Source organism: Eptatretus burgeri, chromosome 9, assembly GCF_056783735.1.
Source record: "Eptatretus burgeri isolate ZD-2024b chromosome 9, Ebu_testis_v1, whole genome shotgun sequence".
Taxonomy (NCBI): domain Eukaryota; kingdom Metazoa; phylum Chordata; class Myxini; order Myxiniformes; family Myxinidae; genus Eptatretus; species Eptatretus burgeri.
In genome coordinates this window covers 39,467,300-39,492,257 of record NC_140969.1, presented here as the reverse complement: position 1 = coordinate 39,492,257, position 24,958 = coordinate 39,467,300, and the positions used below count along the sequence as shown (strand labels likewise).

At 43.4% G+C, this 24,958-nt stretch overlaps 1 protein-coding gene across 1 annotated transcript in view; it reads left to right on the top strand.

The window, feature by feature from the left end:
• The window catches only part of RPAP1 (RNA polymerase II associated protein 1), a 160,440-nt gene extending 139,708 nt beyond the window's left edge, over positions 1-20,732 (top strand). The window contains exons 20-26 of the mRNA XM_085894861.1: positions 641-787; positions 997-1,139; positions 3,397-3,779; positions 3,957-4,414; positions 5,157-5,333; positions 19,645-19,701; positions 19,812-20,732. Coding sequence (XP_085750987.1) covers positions 641-787; positions 997-1,139; positions 3,397-3,779; positions 3,957-4,414; positions 5,157-5,333; positions 19,645-19,701; positions 19,812-19,970 — 1,524 coding nt within the window. The 3' untranslated portion in view covers positions 19,971-20,732. The remainder of the gene's footprint in view (positions 1-640; positions 788-996; positions 1,140-3,396; positions 3,780-3,956; positions 4,415-5,156; positions 5,334-19,644; positions 19,702-19,811) is intronic.
• The last annotated feature ends 4,226 nt before the right edge of the window (positions 20,733-24,958 follow it).

Sequence of the window (24,958 nt, the reverse complement as noted above, 5' to 3'; positions counted from 1 at the left end):
AACGCTAGTCAGACTTTGTGTCCAACTAGCAGTTGCTGAGACTCAAATGAAATTTGTTACCTGTATAGTCCGTCAGCATCAGCTGCAGCTGTACGGACATGTGGCTCAATTTCCTGATGCTGATCCTGCTCACCAGATTCTCTCAGCGAGGGAGCCTTGTGATTGGAGAAGGCCAATGGGATGACTGCATGCCTCTTGGTTGCAACAGGTTGATCAGCATCTCAAGGTGATGAGGATGGGCCAGACATCTACCTGGGGGATGATTTGACGGAGGCCTCTGGAGTACCGGCGGAAAGTGGACGCAGCGACGCGCTGCTCTGGTGCATGCTCCCATACCTGACTTGAGCTGAAATGTCATCACTGCATTAACCAATGAAATCCTTTAACGGCCCCAATTATTCTCACCTTGTAGGGTCAGCTGGGTAAAGATTTGGTCCAAATCTTTCACAAGCCAGCTTGCCAGACAATTGATGTTGTATTTTCAAAATGAAATTATATATATATTGTCAAAGAATGCAGAATCAATGTATTGCTTGAGGATATTGTATTGTGCTGTCATCTGTGCGTTTGGAGATTTTGTGAGAAATGTGTAAATTATGATGTGCTTATTTGAAATTTCAATTTATTTTCATTCCCTCAGCTTTCAGGGCCTTTATGTGCATCTGCCATGACAAGCTACATGGAACTGGCGATCCGTGGGAACATGCCCGTCAGCCACACATCTGCTTGGCTTCTGCGTCACGAGCTAAACTTGTTGAGCTTTAGTGTGTTGCTCGCTGCTGCAATGGTATGCTGAAGTTGAGAGTTGCTTGCTTTGTGCCTTGAGGGGTTTCTTTAAGGGCTCAGTAGTTCTGATTGTAGACATTGTGGATGGTGTTGGATTCTGATTCAGAGCAATCGGTTTTTGGTTGGGGAAATGTTAGACTTGTCTTGTCTGTGTTGCACTTGTCTTAGGTGTGTGTGTGATTTTTTTTTTTTGTGTGTTTGCATGTGCAGGTGCAGTTAAGTGAAGATGTGGCTCGTCATTCCCCTCTTTTTCATTCAGTGGCTCTGGCTCTGCTTGGCCGCTTGCTCGGTGGAAGCGAGTCCATTGTTGCTGACCTAATTTCTTTGGTCATTTTCAACCCAGATTTCCTGCCGTACGTCTTGTTTCGTCAAAATTTCTGATGTCAAAGCATAAATATTTGAGTCAGTAGACCAAGAATATTTTTTCGAAAAACATTTCATTTTGGACAAGAAAGCTTGGATTATGTTTTTAATTCATAATTTAATGTGGCAATCTCATGTTCATATTGTGCATTGCATTGTACTTTTTTGGATACGGTGTCGAGGCTCGTGGAGGAGCTTGAACACAGAAAATGGCAGGATGTAGCAGAACGAGAGAAAGAGAGGGAGAATAGGAGAAATAGGGCACCTAGGGGATAATGAGAGCAAGGGGTAGACACAGTGGGTGAGCATGATGGATACAGCCACAAACTCTCAATCACAGAAGTGGAAAAGACAACTGGAAACCCAGAAAGAGGTGGGCTTGGTGAGTGGGGGGGGGGGGATGTTATTAGTGGGAGAAACAATCATGGTTGTGGATCGGGGTGACCTGAGATGGTGGTGAACAGCTGTATTTGAAGCCCTGGAGGGAAGAATGAAATTGAAGAGAGTGGAAAAGTTGGTTCCATAGAGGGGGGAAAAAAGAGAAACGAATGAGTGAATGTGAGCAGTGATTCTGGATATTACAAGTTTCACCAAAAGGAGGTTACACGCAGACCCGCATACGCCTTGCAGAAGAATGTATCATTTTGTTTGCCAGATTGTTGGTTTGCTCGTTTGGATTGTTAGTTTGCTTAAATTGAGATTTATCTTTGAGAGCCGTCTGAGATTGGGGGCCCTCATCCATTGTTGTAAAAGCAGAAGCAGCATGTCCAGGATCGATTGACCTAGTCTGAATCAAAATTGGTGATCTTCGAAGAAAAGGAAGGATTTGATGTTAATGCCGATGATGGACTTCACCTGATCCCCAAATCAGATACACGAAGACGGACATCACGAGAGGGATGAAATGATGGGTTATTGAAGGCACGGAAGACGGTTGTGCTGTATCTGCAGAGGGACGGTCTATAGACCAAGTGTTTGTGAGATTGACAGGTTTGGGAAGGACACACTATAAAGAAGAAGAGGAATATATTGCAATGAAGAAGAACACAGAGGTTCCTGATGGAGAGACAAGGAAAATGAAGCATTTAAAAATGTCATGCAAAGCTTTTAAAGTAAGAAGTAAATTCAGAGGAATTTTAGTTCATTTTGGAGGAATTGAGAATGAAAGGGATAAAGAATGAATGAAGGAAGGAAATAGGTCACAATGAATGAGTTTGTATTTTTGAAGGGAAGAGGGAAATAAAATATAGTTAATGAGCATGAAAGGAGAACACTTGGGACAATGAAAGCTGAATGATTCACTCATCAGAGCAGAGACAGATTGAGCATGCTCACGGGCTGAGACCTTGGGGTGGGCCAGACACTCACAAGGACACACATTTGATAATTCAACATAACAATGTACAGTAGAACACAAAAAATTAGATGAAAACACAATTAACAACGCAGGGATGAAACGGTAACAGAAAGACAAGAAGGATCTGGTCTAGAAAAACCGAGCTTTGATGAACTGCAAGGAGGCACATATGAGAACATCCATCATGCTCAGATGCAGAATACTGTAAGATACCCTATTATGTTAATTTAATTATGTTTTTATGATCTATTTCAGAACTTTTTTATTTTCTGACATGGTTAAAAAATCTTCTCGTTCTGAAAAAAAAAAATACCAGGTACAACTTTTCATTTTATAATATCTTGGTTTTGATATAAGAAGTCATTGAAGAAAAAATAATCATTTAAAACATGTATTTGAAGTGATACCACGAGGAAATGCATCATTTAACAATATAGAGGTAAGTTAGTGGTCAGCTAACATGTTGTTCTCAAGTACTCATAAATAAACTCCTTTTCCTTCCTATTTGTAATACAAATACCATTTCTGTCTTTCGACATTTCATTTCATGTACCTCTAGCATTGCAGAAGAGGCAGAAAGGTCTTGTACAGCACCCACTTTTATTTCCTCCAGGACAATTGTTATTTGATTTTAACATGTGTTTACACTTTCAAGGCAAAACATTACAATTTGGAGAAATAGGTTTACTTTTCATGATTTTACAAGAACATCAGTGGCAAATGGACAAATCAATATCACAATATATTTGCTTCTTTGTCTTATCCACTTCCCATGAACTTTGAACCTGGTATCCAGGTATTATCTATGTGCTTAGGTGGTGTTCCAAACAGGCCAACCCATATTAATGCAACAGAAAGGTGAGTAGACAAAATGCTGTTTTTGTTTCCAGGGAAGGAAGGCAAGGTGGCCCAGAAGCAGCTGATCTTGAATGGGGAATGACTTTAGCTCAAGAAGTTAAATTTGAGGTCCCAAGCAGTGCTGCCCAAGCGGAGGATGGAAAGCAGAAGCATGGCTCAGGTCTTGGTGGTGGCAATGAACTGGGTGCGGCCTGGCAAGCTTTACCTGACTTAAGGAAACTTTACCTGCTCAACTGTATGCCTCAAAGCGAAAAACTGGCTCGTTCTCGAGCTCTGCACGAAGGGCGACCGCATGAGATCCAGGCCTTGCTCCTACCGGAGATAACTGGACCATTGCTGCCGACCGATTGGGCTTTCCTGCCACTTTTGCGACTTTGCAATCATGAGAATGGAGTTAAGAATTCACGGTCAGCAGGTAATTTTTGGTTCTTCCTTGAGATGTTTACAGTCATTCAATGACATGACAACAATAACTTTTCTTTTTTTAACCTTCCCCATGCTTGTTGATTAAGGACAGATGATTAAAGTAAATTAATAAAACTTTTTGTATTACTTTTTGCTTGTCTCATTTTGTGTTTCTTTTTCTTTGAAGGACATGATGTGCCCGATTCACTCTCTGATATTGAACGCGCATCAGTCTTGACTTGCCTTCGCTGGCTCTTACTACTTGAAATATGGCGCCCAGCTGCTCTGTCGACCATATCGGCAGCTGCTTGCTACTGCCGCCTCGCTTGTGTCTTCCTTGCACCCGGCACTGATCTCTTCCTCGAGCAGCCAGTGCATGCCTGTATGACGGTGCAGCTCAGTTGCTACAGCCGACCTGCCTTCCAGGACAAACTGGCTTTTGATGAAGCTGTGCCCGGTGTTTCTTCCTTCCCTGATTTTTATGCTAAATTGCTCGTTCAATTTGAGGCTGCCTCATTTGGTGATGGCCTTTTCTCTGCCTTTGTGCTGCTTCCCCTCCAACGCCGATTCCCTGCAGCCCTTCGTCGGCTGCTTTTTGCCGAGCACGCAGGTGTACTGCGTTACCTGCAATTACCACTCAAGCAGGTACTGTTAAGCGCAAATAAACTTGTCCAAAAAATTGCCATTTGGTGTTTGCTTCTTTGTCTTATCCACTTCCCATGAACTCTACTGACAAAACTTTCATTTTACCATTATCAATGCTTAACATTGATATTGATGATATTGATTGATTGACATTGATAACACTTTTTTTTTAAAGGGAAGCTATTGAGAATTTATTTTTTGTCTGCTTATAATGTATCTTTGAATCGTTTTCTCTTTACCTGTTTATCGTGAAAGAAATGCTCCATTAAGCAGGAAACAAAACTTCAGCATGTTTTATGTCATTTACGTGGAGGAAATCTTACCTTTGTCAGTCCCAGATTGGCTGTGAAGTATATACTTCACATTTTACAGCCAGCCTGTACCTCTCTGACTTGATTTGGGTGATAAACAAGGTTATTGTGTTTGGCATTTGACCTTAATGGAGCTACTTACTCTTATATGCATCATCTTAATGGAGCTACTTAGAGTATTTTCAAACCCTTTTAATGACCTTAATGGAGCTACTTACTCTTATATGCATCATTACTGGTATTACTTGACATCAAAGTCGACCTTCTCTACCCTTGAAAGGATGCTGGGTAACGTGTGGGGGCACACACAATCTTCCATTTTGACACCTGCTCACGAGCGTGGCTATGGATGATTGCTATGTCTTAAAAGTTTGTGCTCGAACTTTCTTTTTCAATGGGAAGTGATCTGTGATCCTTCTTGTGTGCTGCAGCTTCCGGTGCCACTGGAACGGTTTACTGAGCCCGCGGAGACAGATCTGCCCCTTATTCGGCTCTACTTGCATAGTCTGCTTTCTGGAAGACTACGGCAGACTTGGAGTCCCATTCTCTACACCATCGCCTTAGCTCATCTCAACTCATTCATATTTTTGCAGAAGCACTCCCATCCGGTTTGTCTTTCACCACACTCTCCTTTGTATCCCTCTGCGACGAAGTCACCGGAGACATTGTTGTTTTGGGTTGTCCGTCTGTCTGTCCATCCATAATGGGTTTTCATTACCACAATAACTTAAGAACGGCTGAAGGGATCCAAGGAAAACTTGGTGCAAGTATTTATAAATTATGTAAAGATGAACTGCTAAGATTTTAGCATCAAGAGGTCAAAGTCATGTCAGATAAAACTGTTATACTTGAGAGCAGCGAAAAGCGATTTCAATCAAACTTGGTACAAGTATGCATAAACTTCCGTCAATGCGTCAATCTATGATAGATTATTTGTTACTGAAAGGTCATGGGTCAGAGGTCATATTAATACTCATGTTGATGTCATACCATTGGCTATGGGATTTGAACTAAACTAAGTACATGTACCATAATACGAATGTTCAGATTAGATATTGAGGTCAAATGATCTTGAGGTTTTTGGTCAAAGTTCGACTAAACAAAGACTTAATGTGGGCGGAGGAATTTTGTTCCAACGTGTGGCGTCGAATTATGTGCTTTTTTTATTCTTTTTTTATCCCCCGCCTTGTGGCGGAAGAGGGATATTGTTGTCACCCGGGTCGTCCGTCCGTCCGTCCGGCTGGCTGGGCATCAACATTTATTTCAATGGCGGGGGATTCCCCATCTCTGATGGGTATATGTTAACATAGCTTGCACCCCCCTCTGCTTTCACTGGTGAATGTTTGAACCCTAACTTTTGCAATGTATATTTGCAATAGCTGATTGTGACATCAACTAAACAATTTGCACATTTCTTTGTTAATGCTGAGGCTATGGGCCTATCATTTCACCATCGCAGACATGTCTGTGATCTGTTTGGCTTCTTCCTCCTCCTTTCTGGTCTTGCACCCTCTGCTCCTTCCTTGCTTTGTCCCCTTCTCAGATTTCTGTAGGGCTCACATGGTCCACCATCAAACCCTCCAGGTGAAACTACCTCAATCCAGGATCACTACTCATTCCACTCTTTTGTTCCTCTTTTTTTCCCCACCTGTGGAATCAACGTCCACATCCTCTTAAAATCTCATTCTTCCCTCCAAGTCTTCAAGACAACTGTTCACCACCATCTCAGATCATCCCCAATCCAAAAATACGATCTTTTCTACCGGCATTAACCCCACCCAAATCCCTCCTTCCAATTTGCCCTCCTTGGAGTTTCCTTCTGTATCTATTTTGTCCACGCCATGCTTGTGGATTTTTACCTCCGCCATTGAAGGTGAAGGAGGTTATGTTTTCACCCCTTTCTGTCTGTTTGTTTGAGTGTGTACAGGATATCTCAAAAAGTTAAGAACAGCTTGGAATCGCCTTCTTAAAATAAAAATATATAAATGTATATATATATCGAAACATGTGCAGTGTGACAAGCACTCCTCCGATCTCCATTGGACGTAGTCCAGAGGGGTACATCAGCATCTGATATATATATATATATATATATATATATATATATATATATATATGTATATATACACACACACACAATGTATATATATATATATATATGTATATATACACACACACACAATGTGTATATATATATATATATATATATATATATATATATATATATATATATATATATATACATATATATGTATATCCCACACCTGCCCACTTTTTTTTTTTTTTTTTTTTTTTTGTATACCTTGGTCGAGGCTCATATGAGAGCTAACACACAACTCACAGCAAGGAGGCATGAGACAAGAGGGGCGGGAGTGGAAGGGACAAAACATTGGGGAACAGACACAGGTGAACTGTGGAAAGGAGAGGGATGGGGATGGGACGGGGAACATGGCGAGGAGAAGATGGACATTACAGGGACTTTCAGGAAGGAAAGCAGGAGAATTGAAGGAAGTGGGCTTGGGTGGATTATCGGGGGTAGAAAAGATCGAGGATTTGGATGGGGGAAGATAAGAGGTGGTGGTGAACAGCTGTTTTGAAAGCCTGGAGGGAAGAATGGGAAAGAATAGAGTGAGGAAGTTTATTCCAAAGGCGGGAAAAAAGAGGAATGAAAGAGTGAAGATGAGCAGTGATTCGTGATTTTGGTAGTTTTACCAGAAGGGGGTTGTTGGCGGACCTTGAGCGCCCTGTGGAAATGTGGTTGGGACAAATCGCAGAGAGAGCAGGGGGGGCAAGGCTGGAGAGGAGTCGGTAGAAGACAGAAAGACAACCGACCAACCTGCGGTGATTGAGTGAGAGGCCCAAAGACTCAGCTTCATTGCGGGAGATGCCGATGATCTTAAAAGCCCTGGTTTCGACAGCGTGAAGTCGAGAAAGGTGGGAGGCAGGAGCACCAGCCCAGAGGGGAGGGAAGTACTCCATCAGGCTACGGACAAAAGCTTTGTAAGTAGTCAGGAGCTCAAGAGGGCCGAGGAAGGACTTTGCACGACGGAGGATTCCCAGTCGGCGACTGGCTTTTGAGGCAAGGTTGGAAATGTGACTTTCCCAGGAAAGGTCATGGCAGATAGTGAGACCCAGAAGCTTGAAAGAAAAGACTTCTTCCAGAGGATTGTTGAGAAAGTGGATGGGGGGGTTTTGTAAACGGTCCTTTTTGTAAACGGTGAGAGTGTGAGATTTGTGTGGATTGAAAGACATGTTCCACGTGTTGGACCAGTTTGTGATTTTATCCAGATCTGCAGTGAGCGAAGAAGCTGCTGCTTGCCGGTCTGAGGGATGACAGATGGTACGGCAGAGGGTGGAGTCATCGGCAAAGAGAAATAGAGGATTTTCCAGAGAGTCCGAGAGATCATTGATGAAAACCAGAAAAAGAACAGGGCCCAGAACGCTACCTTGAGGAACTCCAGCCTGCACAGGAAGAGGGGATGAAAGAACTCCATTTAGGGCCACACGTTGACTGCGACAGGAGAGGAAGTCTGCGAGCCATGAGTGGAGATGGCCTTGAATTCCATGGGAAGAGAGTTTGGTGAGTAGGGCAGGGTGCCAGACTGTGTCAAAAGCACGTGATATGTCCAGGGATACGGCTCGGATTTCCTGTCTGGCATTGAGGACCTCCATCCATTGATGGGAGAGCAGTAGCAGCATATCCAGGGTAGAGTGACCTGGTCTGAAACCAAATTGATGATTGGAAATCAAGCCATTGGAGAAGAGGAAGGATTTCATGTCTGAAGCGATGATGGATTCCATAACCTTGCTGATGATTGGGAGAAGGCTGATTGGTCTGTAGTTACAGGGATCTGTTTTTGCACCTTTTTTATGCAGGGCAGTGATGTTAGCAGATTTCCAGGCAGATGGCAGATGACCTTGGGAAAATGAGAGGGTGAATAGAACAGAGAGAGGGTGAGCAAGAGCAGAAGAGCAGGCTTTGAGGACACGTGGGCTGATGCCGTCTGGACCGAAGTTGCAGAATCTGACTCGAGGTTTGAAAGCAAGCTCTCCACCTTGTCAGGAGAAAAGGATACAGAGTCCAGGGACAGTTGGGTGCGACTGGGTAAAGTGGGTAGAGATAGTGATGGGTTTGGGACACAAGATTTAGCTGCAAACACCGAGTTTAGACATTCAGCTTTATCACGTGTGGAATCAGCAGTGCGGCCATTTGAGGTAAGCGAGGGGATGGAGGGGGAACATACACCAGAAACAGATTTGATTAAACGCCACCAGGATTTTGAGGAGGGAGAGAGGTTTGAGAGTTCAGACTTGAGATGAGAAAGATGTTGTTTTCTGGCTCTCCTGACGGTAGATACACACTTGTTCCGAGCTTTGTGGAAAGAACTGAGATTGCCCTCAGTTGGGTTTGCTTTCCATGAGGCAAAGGCAAGTTGTTTCAGGACAACTGCCTCGCCACAAGCTTCAGTAAACCAAGGGCGGGAGGAAGGGTAAGACAACTGAACACAAGAGGGGATAAATCTGTGTATGAGGGAGAGCAAGTTTCTTTGAAAGAATTCCCAGGATGAGTTGATGTTTGAGAAAGTAGTGATAGGAGACCAGTCTGTAAGTTTGATGGCTGCTCGGAGACCCTGCCAGTCGGCTTGAGTGAAATGCCAGACTCGACGGCGGTGAGGTGGTTCTCTGATAACAGCCAGAGAGATGTCCACTTTGACAAGGACGTGGTCAGAAGAACCAATTGGAGCGAAGGAAGAGCAGCATTTTGACTTTCCCAACTCCATGGCAACATGTTTGAATTTGAGGTCGAGTGGAAAAACTGTCATGGCAGCTTGCAATATGAATGATGGTAATTTTTTGGGGATTGTCGAATGTTGCAATGTCAAAGGGGGCATACAGCAAGAAAAAAAAATCACACCTTTGCAACCTCAACTACACATAGATTTTCCTGATACAGTTTCTTCCACCTCTTAAATAAGAATCCTTGGGCCTTGTATCAAGGTTAGCTTGCAGGCCAATTTCCCTTTTTCCTCTCGGTTGTTGCCATTGCCCCAACTGATATGTGCTGCGAGTTGAAGGGGTTCGGGTTTAAGGGGATAAATTCTGGGAATCTCCTTTCGCGGCAGCTCAACCTTATTATGAGGTCATGTATTTATGCACGTTGTAACACGATTCACTATTATTATAGTGTGGGAACTCCTTGTACTAATTGCATGAATACTCTCAACTCCAAGATATTGCTGCTACATCAAGCCTCAAAGATTGTGCAGAGACTCGAACCCTCCAGCTAGTTATAGCTGTATGTTAATTGTTTATTGCAACATCACTTGTACGGTATACTGTGGACGCTGGCTTCCACAATGATTATAATCGAAGCGCGCTCGGTTCCAGGCTGAGTGATGATGCTGTATCTCGGTGTCACCCAGAGCAGCTACATTCTAAGTAACATCTGCCTCATCAGTGTTAGGAACAAGAGAAAGTGAATTCATTTTGATCTTGTGTCGTGTGAAGGAAGTCATCGGCAGTTGTCAGATACGTTTTCTGTTTTACTATCAATCTGAAAAAAAATTAATTTTGTGCTACCAATAAAAATACTTTGTTTTACTACCAAGTCATTGATCATGCTATATTAACTTTGGTATATTAATTAATTTAATAATATATGTTCCTCCTCCAAAATGTTGACTGCAAACCCAGCCACCCCACTGAAGGTCATAATGCCTTCCTTTTTACTCTGCCATTCCATGCATTTTGACTCATTTCTCTTGGAAATCTGTAAACAGGTAATTCTCAAGTTTTCTTGAACATTCTCATGCAGGTCAGGTCAGGTATGGGAGCATGCGCCAGAGCAGCACGTCTCTGTGTCCACTTTCCACCAGTACTCCAGGGGCCTCCGTCTGGCCATCCACCAGGCAGATGCTTGGCCTATCCCCATCTCCTTGAGATGCCAATCAACCTGCTGCAACCACGAGGCACATGGTCGGCCCATTGGCCTCCTCCATCACGAGACTCCCTCGCTGAGAGAATCTGGTGAGCAGGACCAGCATCAGGAAAATGAGCCACATGTCCATACAGCCACAGCTGACGCTCATGGACTATGCAGGTAACAAATCTCATTTGAGTCTCTCTCAGCGACCGCTCGTTCGACACAAAGTCCGACCAGCAATAGCCAATAATTCTCTAAAGAGACCTGGTACCAAAGGAATTAAGTCTCCGGCTCAGATCCCTGGGCAGAGTCCAAGTCTCACATCCATAGTGCAAGACTGGAAGCACCAAGGACCTGAAGACTCGGACTTTCGTCCTCCTGCACAGTTACCGGCAGCGCCACACCCTGTGATCCAGTGAATCCATGACTCCCCATGCCTGACCCAGACATTATTGACATCTGACTCTCAGCCAGCAGAGACATGAACATCACTGCCATGGTAAGTGAATCTCTCCACGACCTCAACATCCTCACCACAAACAGGCACACACAGTACAGCAGAATCCAAGATGTCATTGAAAGCCTGGATCTTAGTTTTGACACAGGAAACCCATAATCCCAGTGGCTCCGACTCCTCATTCAGCACCTCGAGGGCCCCCAAAAGGATATCAAGTCTCCACAAAGATGACTGCATCATCTGCGAAATCAAGGTCAGAAATCTTGACATTCCCTAATGATGCACCACAGCTTGATCTCTCCAACATCATCCCCAGAATCCAGTCCATACAAGGGCTGAAAAGTGTTGGTAGCACACACCCCTGATGAACTCCAGTAACAAATGGAAATAAGTCAGAGATGGTTCCACCACATCTCACAGCACTCTCAGTACCAGAGTTCAGACATCAGATCGATCAGTTTTGGTGGCACCCCACAAAGACCAAGAATCCTCAAGAGGACATCCCGGGTAGGCTGCAAGCAGCCCCTGCCAAAACTCTCGTCTGCGTTCGGTGAGGACCCGAAGAGCAAGGATACGGTCAATCGTTGTCCTCTTTGGTGTAAAGCCTGATTGTTCCGGATGCTGGTGCTCAAGCAGATGGTGGCAAACCCTATCAAGAATTATCTGAGCAAAGACCTTGCCCGGCACTAAGAGCAGCATCACCCCTCGGTAGTTGTTGCAGTCTTGGTGATCGTCCTTCCCTTTCCAGAGAGAGACAACAAGACCCTCTTCCAGTCAGTTGGGATGATGCCTGTTTTACAGGCAGAGCACAGAACTGCATGCAATGACACGAGTGCAGCATTTCCACCAGCCTTGAGAAGTTCAGCATGGATGCCACAGATCCCTGGAGCTTTGCCCCATTTCAACCGGTTCACCGCAGCCTGTGTTTCCACAAACGAAGGTGGACCACAGTTGATTGGAGGGTCAGCAACAGTGATTGTAACACTCCTGACGTCCAACTCAACAGCTGGTGGATCAGCCTGGTACAACCGCTCAAAGTAACCGGCCCAGCGGGCCTTCACTTCAGACTCCTCTGTCAAGAGCCTACCACCCTATGCTCCAACTGCGGTACACTGAGGGATGGGCTTGGAGGAACACAATGCACGAATTCCTCTGTAAGCAGGACGAGAATCACTTGTCCTCAGGTGATGCTTTACCCCCTTACAGATTCCTCACACATAGGCCTCCTTGTCCACTCTGGCCCTGCGACACTGGTCAATGGTATTCAGTGTCCTTTGAGAGCCAAAATTCTTCTTTGCCCCACGGTGAGTTCCAAGACATCCACCGGCAACATCAGGGATGGTGGTCTTGAAGGCACTCCACAACTCTTCAGGATCCCCCAAAACACCCAGACCCCCCAAATCTCCACTCGGCTTGTTCGCAAACTCCTCAGCTACCCTCTCATCCTTGAGCTTGCCACCATCCAGACTAGGATGGGATGGTACCATTCTCCTGGATTTAAGGTGCAACTTAAGAGTTGCTACAACAAGCCGGTGGTCAGTATTGAGGAACTTAGCACTCCGGTAGACCCTGCAGTTCTGGATCATCCTCCGGCGACCATCAACGAGCACATGATCAATCTCCTTTTCCACAAATCCAGCGTTGTAATACCAAGTCCAGCGATGAGCTTGTGGGCACTGAAACCATGAACCGGCCACCCTAATTCCATGACTTCTTGCAAAGTCAAGGAACTTAGTGCTATTCAGGTTCACAGTTCCAGACCCATGGGGACCAACACACGTCTCATAACCATCCCTATCAGTTCCGGTCGATGCATTGAAATCCACCAAGAATCGAAGCGTTTCTCGCCTGGGGCACTGGTCAAACATAGACTCGAGCATGTCATAGAATGCGTCTTTCATGGTGAGATCACTCGCCTCAGTCGGAGCATAAACAAAGACCAGGGAAATGACACCTAAGGAGTGATGAATCCTTCGTCTCATAATACGCTCGTTGACCGGTGTTACCTCAATTATCATTGGACTCAGCTTATTGGACAAAGCTACAGCAACTCCTTGGGAATAGTAACCATCAAAGCGACCAGACCAATAGTAGGTGTAACCACCTGCCATGAGCTCACCACAATCCGTTCTCCAAACCTCAGAGAGTGCCCAAATCCCGTCGTTCGGTGAGCTGCCCTGCGAAGGGAAGCTGCATCGGAAGTATTCCCATGGAGTGGGTTTTCAGATTTCTTTATGCTTCGAGAATGTTTTGTGGAATGAAGGGTTTTACGGTGGCCAGAGTGCAAATCCTGCCACCAACCTCCTCATAAGAAGTTATCCAACTGCAGGAGGACGTCCGCAGACACAGTTGGGCACTCGATATGGATGGCCGTTGGCTCACAAGGAGCTCCTCCACCCTTTGCAGCTGTTTTTTTCATGCAGCTGGTTGTAAATCGCAACTTCGCCATGATGAATAACGATGAAAACGCAAAACCAGAGTCGTGGTCGTTATCTCCTTCCAAACACCTTTTCATTTTATCCTCTTATCCTCAGCCTTAACCCCCTTCCAAACTCATCTTCCCTTTTCCCCATATTCAGTTATCAAACTCGAACCCTGCAATGGAGTGGCAATCTGTCCAAGATTGGTTGTGGCCTTGAAACATTTCCACAGGTGTGAACACTCTGAAGCTCTGTGGAGAGTTTGTTCCTCCATTATTGTTAAACTATAACCACCCACCTTGTACTCTCCTTTAAATACGTAATGTGTAGATTGGCCATAAATCTTTCTCATTTTAGAGATAATTAAAATGCTAAGTTGAAATATTGAGGAAAGTGAAACACCTGTGCTCAATTACATGTTTTGCACGATTAAGTTTCTTCACATGATTCATGAGCGCCCAGTCAGTATTAAGGTGAGTTAAGAATGTTCGCCACATTATACTAATAATTTGGCATGTGTGTGGATGTGTTGGATGGTGTTCATGTTATATTTAAAGGCGCTGTCACACCTTGACGATCTAGCCAGCAATGGCAACGTATAAAAATGTATGTAAAACGTTGGCGTACGCTGAAATTTTAATGTTTTTAAAAAAGTTTTAGCGTATTCATAACGAGTTGGTCGTATGCATAACATATTAGTAATGGGCACAGAACGTTTCGTTGTCTTATAGATAACTTATACCAACGAATGATTAGCGTGTAGTCGGCGTTCACAACCTATGCCCAACGATAGTCTAACTTAGGCATAGTGCACTGCACGTATTGCCGACGATCACGTGGTGTAGCCTATTAAAAACCTGCCGCTCGCCGATTCAAATCATAACCGCCTGAGAATTGGAAGTGTCAACATCGCAGTCACACCTTGACGGTTTAGCCAGCGTATGACGACCTCTGAAAAATGTGTCTAAAACGCTGGCACAAGTCGAATACGTTATGGGTAAGTTTGGTTTACGTGAAGAGCACGATGAAAAACGATGAAGTACGCTATCATACGTCGTAGTATGTCTAGTACGTCGTGAAATTTCAAGCATGCTGAAAATTTTACGACGTACTCGTCGTATGGCTCACACATTCCGCTATGCTGGGAATAAGTTGTAGGCACGATATGCGATTGTTGACACACGTCGACACAAGTTCCTTGTAAGTTACTCATAAGTCGAAACACGTCGAGGTAATGTTTAGCGTACCTGAAACTTATTTTCTCCGTCGAGGCACATTTTGTTTTTTCTGCTTGGCTCCGTGAAGGCACGTGACGAAATATCTGAAGTTGTTGTTTTTTTTTTGTTTTGTTCTTTTTAGTCTATCACGAATTTTAAAATATATTCGGACATTTGCTTTTAAGTTTCGACGTCGACGTGACAATATCCTCAAACAGAAAATATTCACAGAGGAGGAACTAAGGATAAGACATGAGCAAACTGAAGAGGCAATCGGATGTGACGTAACGGCACGTGACGAAATATCGGAAGTTATTGTTGTTTTTGTTTTTTTATCGCTGCCAATATGCCATTATACGGTAGCTGTAAATTAGAAACACGTTCAGTAAGTTCTGTGGTCGTGCGGAAGACGTCAATCAAATACGTCTACATACGTCAATATGCGTTGGAGGTACGTTACACATAGGTTCAAAGCACGTTACTCATAGGTTAGAAATAAGTTTTGGGTACGCTAAGCATTACCTCGACGTGTTTCGACTTATGAGTAACTTACAAGTAACGTGCCTCAACGTGTGTCAACCATCGCATAACGTGCCTCGACGTGTGTGCAACGATAGTGTAACGTGCCTACAACACGTTACTCATAGGTTATAAATAAGTTTCGGGTACGCTAATCATTACCTCCACATGTTTCGACTTATGAGTAACTTACAAGTAACGTGTGTCGACGATCGCATAACGTGCCTACAACTTATGGCCAGCGTAGCGAAACGTGTGAGTCATACGCTGGCATACGTCGTAAAATTTCAAACATACTAAAATTTGAGGACAACCGCAGGTACAACAATGAAAACCAGCGTACTACGACGTATGGCAGTGTTTTTCAGCATGCTCTTAACGTATACAAACTTACCCATACCGTATTCGACGTGTGCCAGCGTTTTGGACAAATTTTTCATAAGTCGGCATACGCTGGCGAAATCGTCAAGGTGTGACTGCGATGTTGACACTTCCAATTCTCAGGCGGTTATGATTTGAATCGGCGAGCGGCAGCTTTTTAATAGGCGCCTGGTGTTACGCTGTCTTAAGGTAAGATGTGCATGATTTAATGTATTATCATAGAATGTGTGATGGGAGTTGTAACGATGTGATAATACTGGACATTAAATCCTCCAGCGAGTGGAGTCTGATTCGTGATGTTACATTAATGGGTTGGCTGACTGCCTGGACACAACTGAGATTGTGGATCTACTGATGTGGATCTGTGACCAAGGTTGTGGATTCGCCATTTGGAGAGGTTCTGGGCTGAAAGGATCGAAACCTCGAGGAAGAACTGTGCCCAGCTTATGATCCAGCCGATGATCCGTGCAGTCAGGAAACCATTAAATTGCTCACAGGTTAAGGTTCTTACTTTAGGAAAGGGGAACTCTGTTTTGTGGTTTACAATTTAAATGGAACTGAATAAATAAAGGATGTTGGGGAATCAACATCATTTACAGCAATCCTTTAAATTATATGATTATGTTTTAGAAATAGCTTATACTGTGCAATAAATAAACAAGAAAAAGACGTCGTGCAGAGCATGATACTTGCAAAATGCATAAAACAAATTTTACCTAAAAAATAATTGGTGGTTGAATTCAGTAACCTGCAACGTAAATCCTTTTCAAATATCTAGTCAATCGGATGAAAGTTCAGGATTTAAAAAAATTGACAGATTTGTTGACCTTTGGCCTATCTATGTTGACCTTTTTACCTCACAAACAATACGCTTCGTGCTTATGACAGACTCTATCATGTGGTGAAGTTTTGTGAAGATCGGTTGAAAGTTGTGACTTGTAAGCGATTGACAGACAGAAAGACAAGCCGGTAGACGGACATGGGTAGTCGATCAAGTCGAATTTAGTCGTTTTTCAGCCGTTACTTGCCAACAAAAGCGTCCATAGCAACGGTTCTTTCTCACACATAACTTGGACATACCATGAACCTACCATACCAGTTTCATGTATATCTGACTCATCGTCTCTGAGATATAACAAACTTCGTTTTTTTATTGTTTTCGACCAGGGTTCATTCAAAGTCTATCTTCTCCGACAGTTTTCCTAGGATCTGGCCAGAAATTTTTGACAATATGGCTGAATGTACTGCCTACAGTCACGCGTGGCCCGATTTTTGATTTTCGAAAAAATTAATTTTTGAGATTTTTTTGAAAATTTTAGTCCCGTTGCTAGGCAACGGATGGGTCCATAGCAGCGTTCTCATTTGCACACAACTAGGTCATGGTATGAACCTACCAACCAAGTTTCATCGAAATCGCCATTGTATTAACGGAGCACTGGACCGAACAGACATACATACAGACAGACAGACAGACAGACAGACAGACAGACAGACAGACAGACAGACAAACATATCGACGGAAATACTGATAATAAGGGTAGACTAGATTGACTACCCAATACCCAACAGACAAACAAAATCGACTGACCAATATACTTGAAAAATCTTCGAATTTGCAAGTTAACAAAATTGTGAGGAACAGACATGAAAAGTGTGTGTTCGTGCGTGTGTTTTGTGTTGTGTTGTGTTCATTCTCGAACAAACCGCTGGACGGAATGAGTTGAAATTTGTTGGTTGTTCAGTAATTTGTGTGTCTGGGAAGCTTTTAGAGTTGATAAAAGATTTCATGGTTGTGGGGATCTGTGAGAGAAAAGTGTATCGCAGAGCACTGCTCCTGGTGAGAGACTGTATACAAGTTGCAGTACATTGTAAAATATACTAATTCTCTGTTGTCATCTAATAAAAACTCCAGTCATCATGGATGTGTGGGATATGATGAAACATACATGTCTGTTTGTGGGACAAATAGCATTGATGGTTGTGCAAAGGGTGTGTATGAGAATTTTCTACTAAGCTGGGATGGACACCCCCCAACCTATATTTTTACTTTTATGTGGAAGTGATAAATTAGCATCAGAAAGCCAAGGACATCATCGGTGTGAGTCAATTATCACACGTGCTCATGCATTTCTGCACAGCTGGACTGAATAACTTGAAATTGATGTTACCACAAAAAAAAATATAGAACAGCACTCGGTAGAGTGCATACATCCCCAATGATGAACAGTTTACGTTTTTTATCCCATTGATAGGCCGGATCTGGATCCAGACAACCAAAATCTAATCAGCTTCTTGTTACCGAACCAACTCATCCACTGAGTTATGTCCTAACTCGTCAACAACTTTTTGAAATATCATGCTATATATGCCTGGTGTTGGCTTAATGGTTTGGGTGGTGGGGTTGGGATCCTGGGATCCTGAGTTCAAATCCTGCTTGGTTGTTGAATTAATACCAGGTGGGGTTGACACTGCCTGTCATCCTTCTGAGATCGGCAAAATGAGTACCAGCTTGCTGGTATCCTGTGTCAGAGTGGTGACCCGTCCAGGATTGTGTCCAATAGCCAAGGATACTGCTTAGGCAGCACCAATGCTCTGCACAGAGTGCGGTCCCAGTGGATGGATGGATGCTATGTTTAAGTTTGGCCCCATCTCTCAAAATGTGAAGAGTTCTCTTTTCTGGATTGGGATTCGGATCTTCACCAAAATCTATTAAATTCATCCTTGTCACACACCCAACTTGTCCACCAAGTTGTTTTTCCGAATCCGTCCATATTTTTTTGAGATATCCTGCTCACAGACTGACAGACAGACAAACAGGGGTAAAAACACAACATAATAAATCAAACTCTATTTGCAAGTAAATTTGAAATACACCAATTCGCTGTGTTGTAGTCTCATGAAAACAATATTAATCACACCAAAGCTTGTGCATCCGAAGTTGTACATTGCCCGAGGTTGACTGCTCTTTCTTGTTTGTACCAGAATTGCTTATGTTTAATTTTATTTCGTTGCTTGGATGTGCCTTTTTATGTCAAAATCGATAATCCCATCCATCCACATCAACATAATGGCAAGATTAAATATACACAGTAGATAACATAATACAATATAACACAAAATAAAGTTACCCCACCCCCTTTCTGCTGCCACACGGAGCAGGTGTTTCTACTTATTTATAACTTAATTGGACTTTGAGGTCAGGCTTTTTTTGCTCATAAATTTGTGCTTTTTATGGAGACTATTTTGTTTTTGCAGTACAGTACAAGTAAGTTGTGAAAAAGCTCTTTTATTGCTTTCTTTCTGAAGGCCATAATGAATCTACCTTTCCAATCAATATCTACCGCTCGCTGTCTTACTGTGAACATTTCTTTGCACCTGGGTGAAATTTTCATGTTGCATTTTGTATATACGTACAGGGTGTCCCAAAAATTTGGATCCATAGGCAAAAATTTATTTAAAAGTTTTATTACAGTAAATGCTCATTATGTTTACGGCCTTGGACTTTGCGACACTTGTTTATACACTGAATACAAGAACGTTGAACATTTCTGAACCTAAAACGTTGAAACACTTTAACAGTGGCTTGGATTATTTATTGGATAATAACAGTGGCTTGGATAATAACAGTGTTATTGGATGCTTATCAGGATGCTTTCTATTGAATTCGGCAGCAACTCCTCTATGTGAAGAATCCTGTCTTGCGTACATGAGAACGAGTTCAATTCGATTTTCAATTGTTAGTTTCGAAGCCATCTTGGATCTGAAAGAAAAGGAAAAATATCAAATTGTATATTAGGAAAAATGCCTATGGATCCAGACTTTTGGGACACCCTGTATAAATATATATATATATATATATATATATATATATATATATATATATATATATATATATATATATATATATATATATATATATATATATATATATACATACACACACACACACACACACACACACACACTTTAAAAAAATCTACATTGTGTTTTGTTCCTTTTCAGGAGCAAACTGAAACACAGACATCGATGATTCAGCAAATCAGTGCTCTCAAGGAGAAGGTAAAGCCATTGTGCCTGCTTCTTGAATAAGTATATTTGTGATATATTTGGTGGTGTTGGTGGAATTTTTTTTTATGACTGGCTTCTTACAGTCATGTTTTTCCCCCTAGACTCTTTGCTCCCATCTGCTGATGTTTAAGCTGCCGAACCGAGAGTCTTCTTTGGGTTTTGATCTGTACGAGGATCTGCCTGCTCTTCGACAGAAATGGCTGTATTGCAAGTTAGGCTTCAATGTTACAAACTTTCTCTCACAAATCAATTCATCCTGAGTCGGTGGTGGAAGCTGAGGAAAGTACCATCTTGCATTTCACTGTGGGTTTCTCTGACCTGCCTTGTCAATTTCAGTGCCGTAGTCTGTGAGGACTGAAACTTCTGCAGTATGAAAAGAACGTGTCCTTGAGTCATACCATCTCAAGATGGCCACCACCTCAGGAATTTCCAGAAAATTAATCCCCTTATGATACTGCATACGATTTTGAGCAGAAAATCAAGACGTTCAACTGCTGATGCAATTCAACCGTTGAGGCCTCAAAACGATGTCTCAGAGATGAATGTCATCACATTTTATGTGATGTTTCAAACAAGATTCCAAGACCTTTTTTATGACCTCCCCTTAGTTGTTTGCAAATAATGTTGCAGAAATTCTCAAACTACATGCATATCTTAGCAGAAGAAAGTTTATGGGATTTGGCTTTCCACTACTGAAGTTGTATTTGCTGGATGAATGAGCAAATCATTGCTCCGTACATGAGATTGGGCTGAAGGCATTGGAAGCGTGACTCGAGCCAGCAGTTTACATTACCGTGGGATGCTGATTGTGAGAAGCATTCGTCATAGCAGTGTCCGCTTGTTACCCTTAATGTGATAAGTCGATTGACACTGAACTTTTATAAATATTTTTGAAAATACTAATTTAACCTAAAATTATTACATTGGAGTGTTTCTTTGTTTGTTGGTGTAAACTTTATGAAACATTGTATGAAGGACGTATTGCTTTTTACACTATGAAACAAAAATGTGTTTGCAAACAATGTCTCATTGAATTGTAATGTTTTTTTTTCCGACATGGTCTGAGGCTCATGGAGGATCCGCAACACAAATCACGTGCACACATAGACACTTGCATTAGGTGTGTCGTCTCCTGCTTGGCTATGGTGCCGGCGCAGCGTCTGTGTCGATCCAGAGAATGGGCGAGACCATCCGGCGTGAGGGAGGGCTCTCGGTGGAGCCAGCGGAAAGTGGGTGGACGAGGCAGAGTGGCAGACAGAACTTGCGAGTAGTATGCATATGCAGAGAGCGATCCAAGGCCAGACAAAAAGGATGAGGACGACCACGACTCCACTTAGGACGGCTTCGAAATCCTTCCTTTATAGGCCCTGCCGTGCAGGGCGGGGCGCTGCCCCGAAGCGGTGCGTCGTCATCCGAATTGGGCGCTCCCATTTGGGCTCGGCGCCCATGGAAGGAAACCGCCTTATTTTACTTCCGGCGAGACATGGCAGAGCTGCAGAATCGTTTCACTCTGAACCCCGCGATATGAAATCGCCTTGCACCAAACTCCCGGGCCGTGCTCCGGCGACTGGCCGAGGGCTGCGTTGGCCCCGCATGCCCATTCGGGCGCGCTGCGGTTGTCGCTGATCAATGTGCTTGCTTCGTCCGTACGCCATGTGGCCTGAGAGATCGGGGCTGTGCAGCATGCTTCTGCTTGGTGGCAGCTGCATCGAGGCGGAGGTGCGGAAGGATGTCTGCCGTCCATGGGAGATATTGGTGGCCGCGGTGGCGAGTGAGAATCGATGGTAAGACGCCGTTGTGAACCAGCGTGCAGATCCGAACAAAGATGTGTGCTATTCGTGCCCCATACTGTGTGATGATAAGATGCTATTGTAATCAGCGCGCAGATCCGAATGAAGAGGTGCGCTATTCGTGCCCCGTACTGTGCGATGATAAATATCACGGGGCTGCGCACGGGTCCTCTATCGTGTATGTGTTTATTTATCACAGTGGTGATCTCCTCTCAGGCGGCTGAGCACACTGCCGGCCCTGATCTGTGTGATGGATTGGATATAATTAGATGCAGAAATGTGTTGAAAAGAGTGCCGCACGAGTCCTGTGCAGCGTTGGGATTTATTGTATGGTTCTACTATTCCCTTTGACACCGTATCTTGCAGTGGAGGATTTTTCCATCATCCATCGTGTGGTTGATGCTTCTTTTGGCCTCCGCGAGGACGCATTCCCATAGTGAAGGGTGTGGCTGCGGTTTTCACAGGCGGCCATCTGGGTGCAATGCCTGCTTGGATTTATTTGAGGAATAAGAGGAAAAGAGTTGGAATGAAGATAGAGATATAATCAGACCTAACTATGAGATCCACTCAACGCACGTTGTCCCGTTTGACCCATTAGACACGAGGGAAAGGTCTAACTGCACATATATTAATGAAATAACTGTCTGGAGACCACTGTATGTTGGATACCATTCCCTCAGAGGCATGCGGTTTCCAGAACTGCAACACTACCGCCCTCCCTTTTGTTGGACTCGACCCGAGTCGTTAAACATTAGTGTGGCATGTTGGTGTAGTTTCCCCGAGGACGCTTTAGGTGCGGATCCCTAACTGCAACATTTCAAATACATGTCCCAAAAATAATAAACTGAGTGCGTTGTGTATCGAAACTAGCAGACTCATATGGACATCCTTATGCTACATTTCCGCAATTGAACTAAACAAACAGGTGGGTTATAACTATTTACATTTCTCATATTTACATTACTCATGGCCCAGAACCTGTGACTCAAGGGAAGAAAACACAGTAAATGAAACATTTGTGGATGAGTGCAGCAGCAGGTGATCACGCAGCCTGGCATCTTCAGGGCCCAAAATGGTCCTTTGTTTGTGTGTTGTGTTTTTTTTTGTTTTTTTTCCTGGCTGCTGGAGGCAACTCACCCGAACATGGCAAACCACACACCGTCTCATAGTCCATTTGAATTGGCCTTCATCTATAAAGCTGTCCAGGCTGTGCAAATCCAGTCCCCGGTAACGCGGCTGCCTGCATGGCAGTCCCTGCAAACACTTCCACAACAGATGGTCCTGGTGCACATGGCAAGGTTCAGCGATATGGTAAGTGAGGTCAACGCAAATAAAGGTATGGCAAGTGAAGTCAAAGCAAAGGCATGGCAAATGCAGACCAGGTAAGATGCAATAGGTCAGCATATGAAGCGAGCCGGCCTCGTGGTCGCGTGGAGTTGTGGATGGAGTGTGGTGGCATTGGCCAGTCGAAGACTGGTTCTGTTCTCTCCTATGGTCTCCCCCCCAATCCTATTGCCGATGCCTGTCCTTGTCAATACCCACCCCTGTTAGGTTGCAACAAACTAATTAGATTTAGATCGATTTATTTATATTATTTTTTCCTCAATACATGTGTCACTAACCCTCTTTATCGTCTGTGCTCGGCTAACCTGTCCTTTCCGTCTATTCCCAATCCCCAAGGTCCATTTAAAGAGGATTAATAAAAGACAAGTAAACCTGTCCAGAGGTCCAATGCAGCCTCAGAATATCTCCCACAGGCCTCAGCATTTCCACGATAAGTCCAGCGGCTTGGGAACAGTGAATACATGGATGATAAGAAGGGGTACACATTTTCTCATCTATCCTATCTCTTAATAATCTTTAAACTATCCCTGGGGCTTTTCAACATGCTTGATTCTTTAAACTATTGGTTCTAGCAATCATGATTCCCGTCGCCTGTGTTGGTGTTCATTATTAATTTGGGCCTGGCCGGCAAATTTTCCTCCGTGCTCTCGCACAATTTTGTGCCTGGGCAGCGTGGCTCCACTGACAGGTCTGCCAACCTGCCAAACTCATACTTCAGCACCCCCGGGTCACTGAGGCTGTCTCTGAGCCTACCTACTCCGCATTGACGTGGGGAATGCTGTCACTGGCATTTCCCCTTCCATGCCCACATGGCATTTTGACGCCCCGGGTCCCTTTTCCCTGGGTACCCGTGCCCATTACATACTCCAACTCCTCTATCCCTTGGACCCACGGCCTACTCTGGCTGACGACTCTGGTGCCCGGGGTGCCCTCTACTCGATACTCACATTTCACAAGCCATGCTCCCAGGCGGTTAATCACCTCCTGCACCCTGCAAAATGTTTCGTACCTTTGTTCAACACCAACCACAAAATGACATCACTTTATTAATTTAACTATCCCACTAACTAAAATTACACTCACCCCGGGTTCCCTTGGGTGGGATTCACTCCTCCCCACCAATCATTCATTCGCACCATGCATTCCACATTCACTCCATTTACAATTGGGCCCGCTGACCCGCATTCACTCATCTTTTTTTTTTTTACTCACACCGATGCTCCAATAACTACGTCCCCCGAACTAACTCGTGCTCCCCGTCATCCTTTACTCTATCGCAACGCGACGTACCCACTATACGTTCCATGTCTGTCCTTGTTCTCAATCATTTCTAATTTCTATCCTAAATTCCCCCTAACTCGTGTTCCCAGGCCCACATGGAGGACTGCTCCTAATGCAACCATGGGGTTTTATCCCCCGATATCTACAATATATATATATATATATATATATATATATATATATATATATATATATATATATATATACATATATATACACATATATATATATACATATATATACATATATATACATATATATACATATATATACACATATATACATATATATACATATATATATATACATATATATATAATATATACATATATATATATATAATATATATATATATATATGTATATATATACATATATATATATATATATACATACATATATATATACATACATATATATATATATACATACATATATATATACATACATATATATATACATATATATATACATATATATATATATACAAACATATATATATATATACATATATGTATATATATATATATATATATATATATATATATATATATATATATATATATATATATATATATATATATATATATATATACAAACATATATATATATATATTGTTGCGGATTCGCGCCCGCCGGCGTGCGAACGGCCACGTAACTCGAATCGCGGCACGTCGCCCACCGGACGGACAATCCAGTCGTGACCCTCTCGGACTAACGCCGGGAACTAGTCACGGGTAGACCTTTCGGTCTCACCACGATCGTGCCAATCGGCCCCCGCGTGGGATAGGGTTGCTCGCCAAATTCGACCTACCTAAGTACCCACACGAAGGG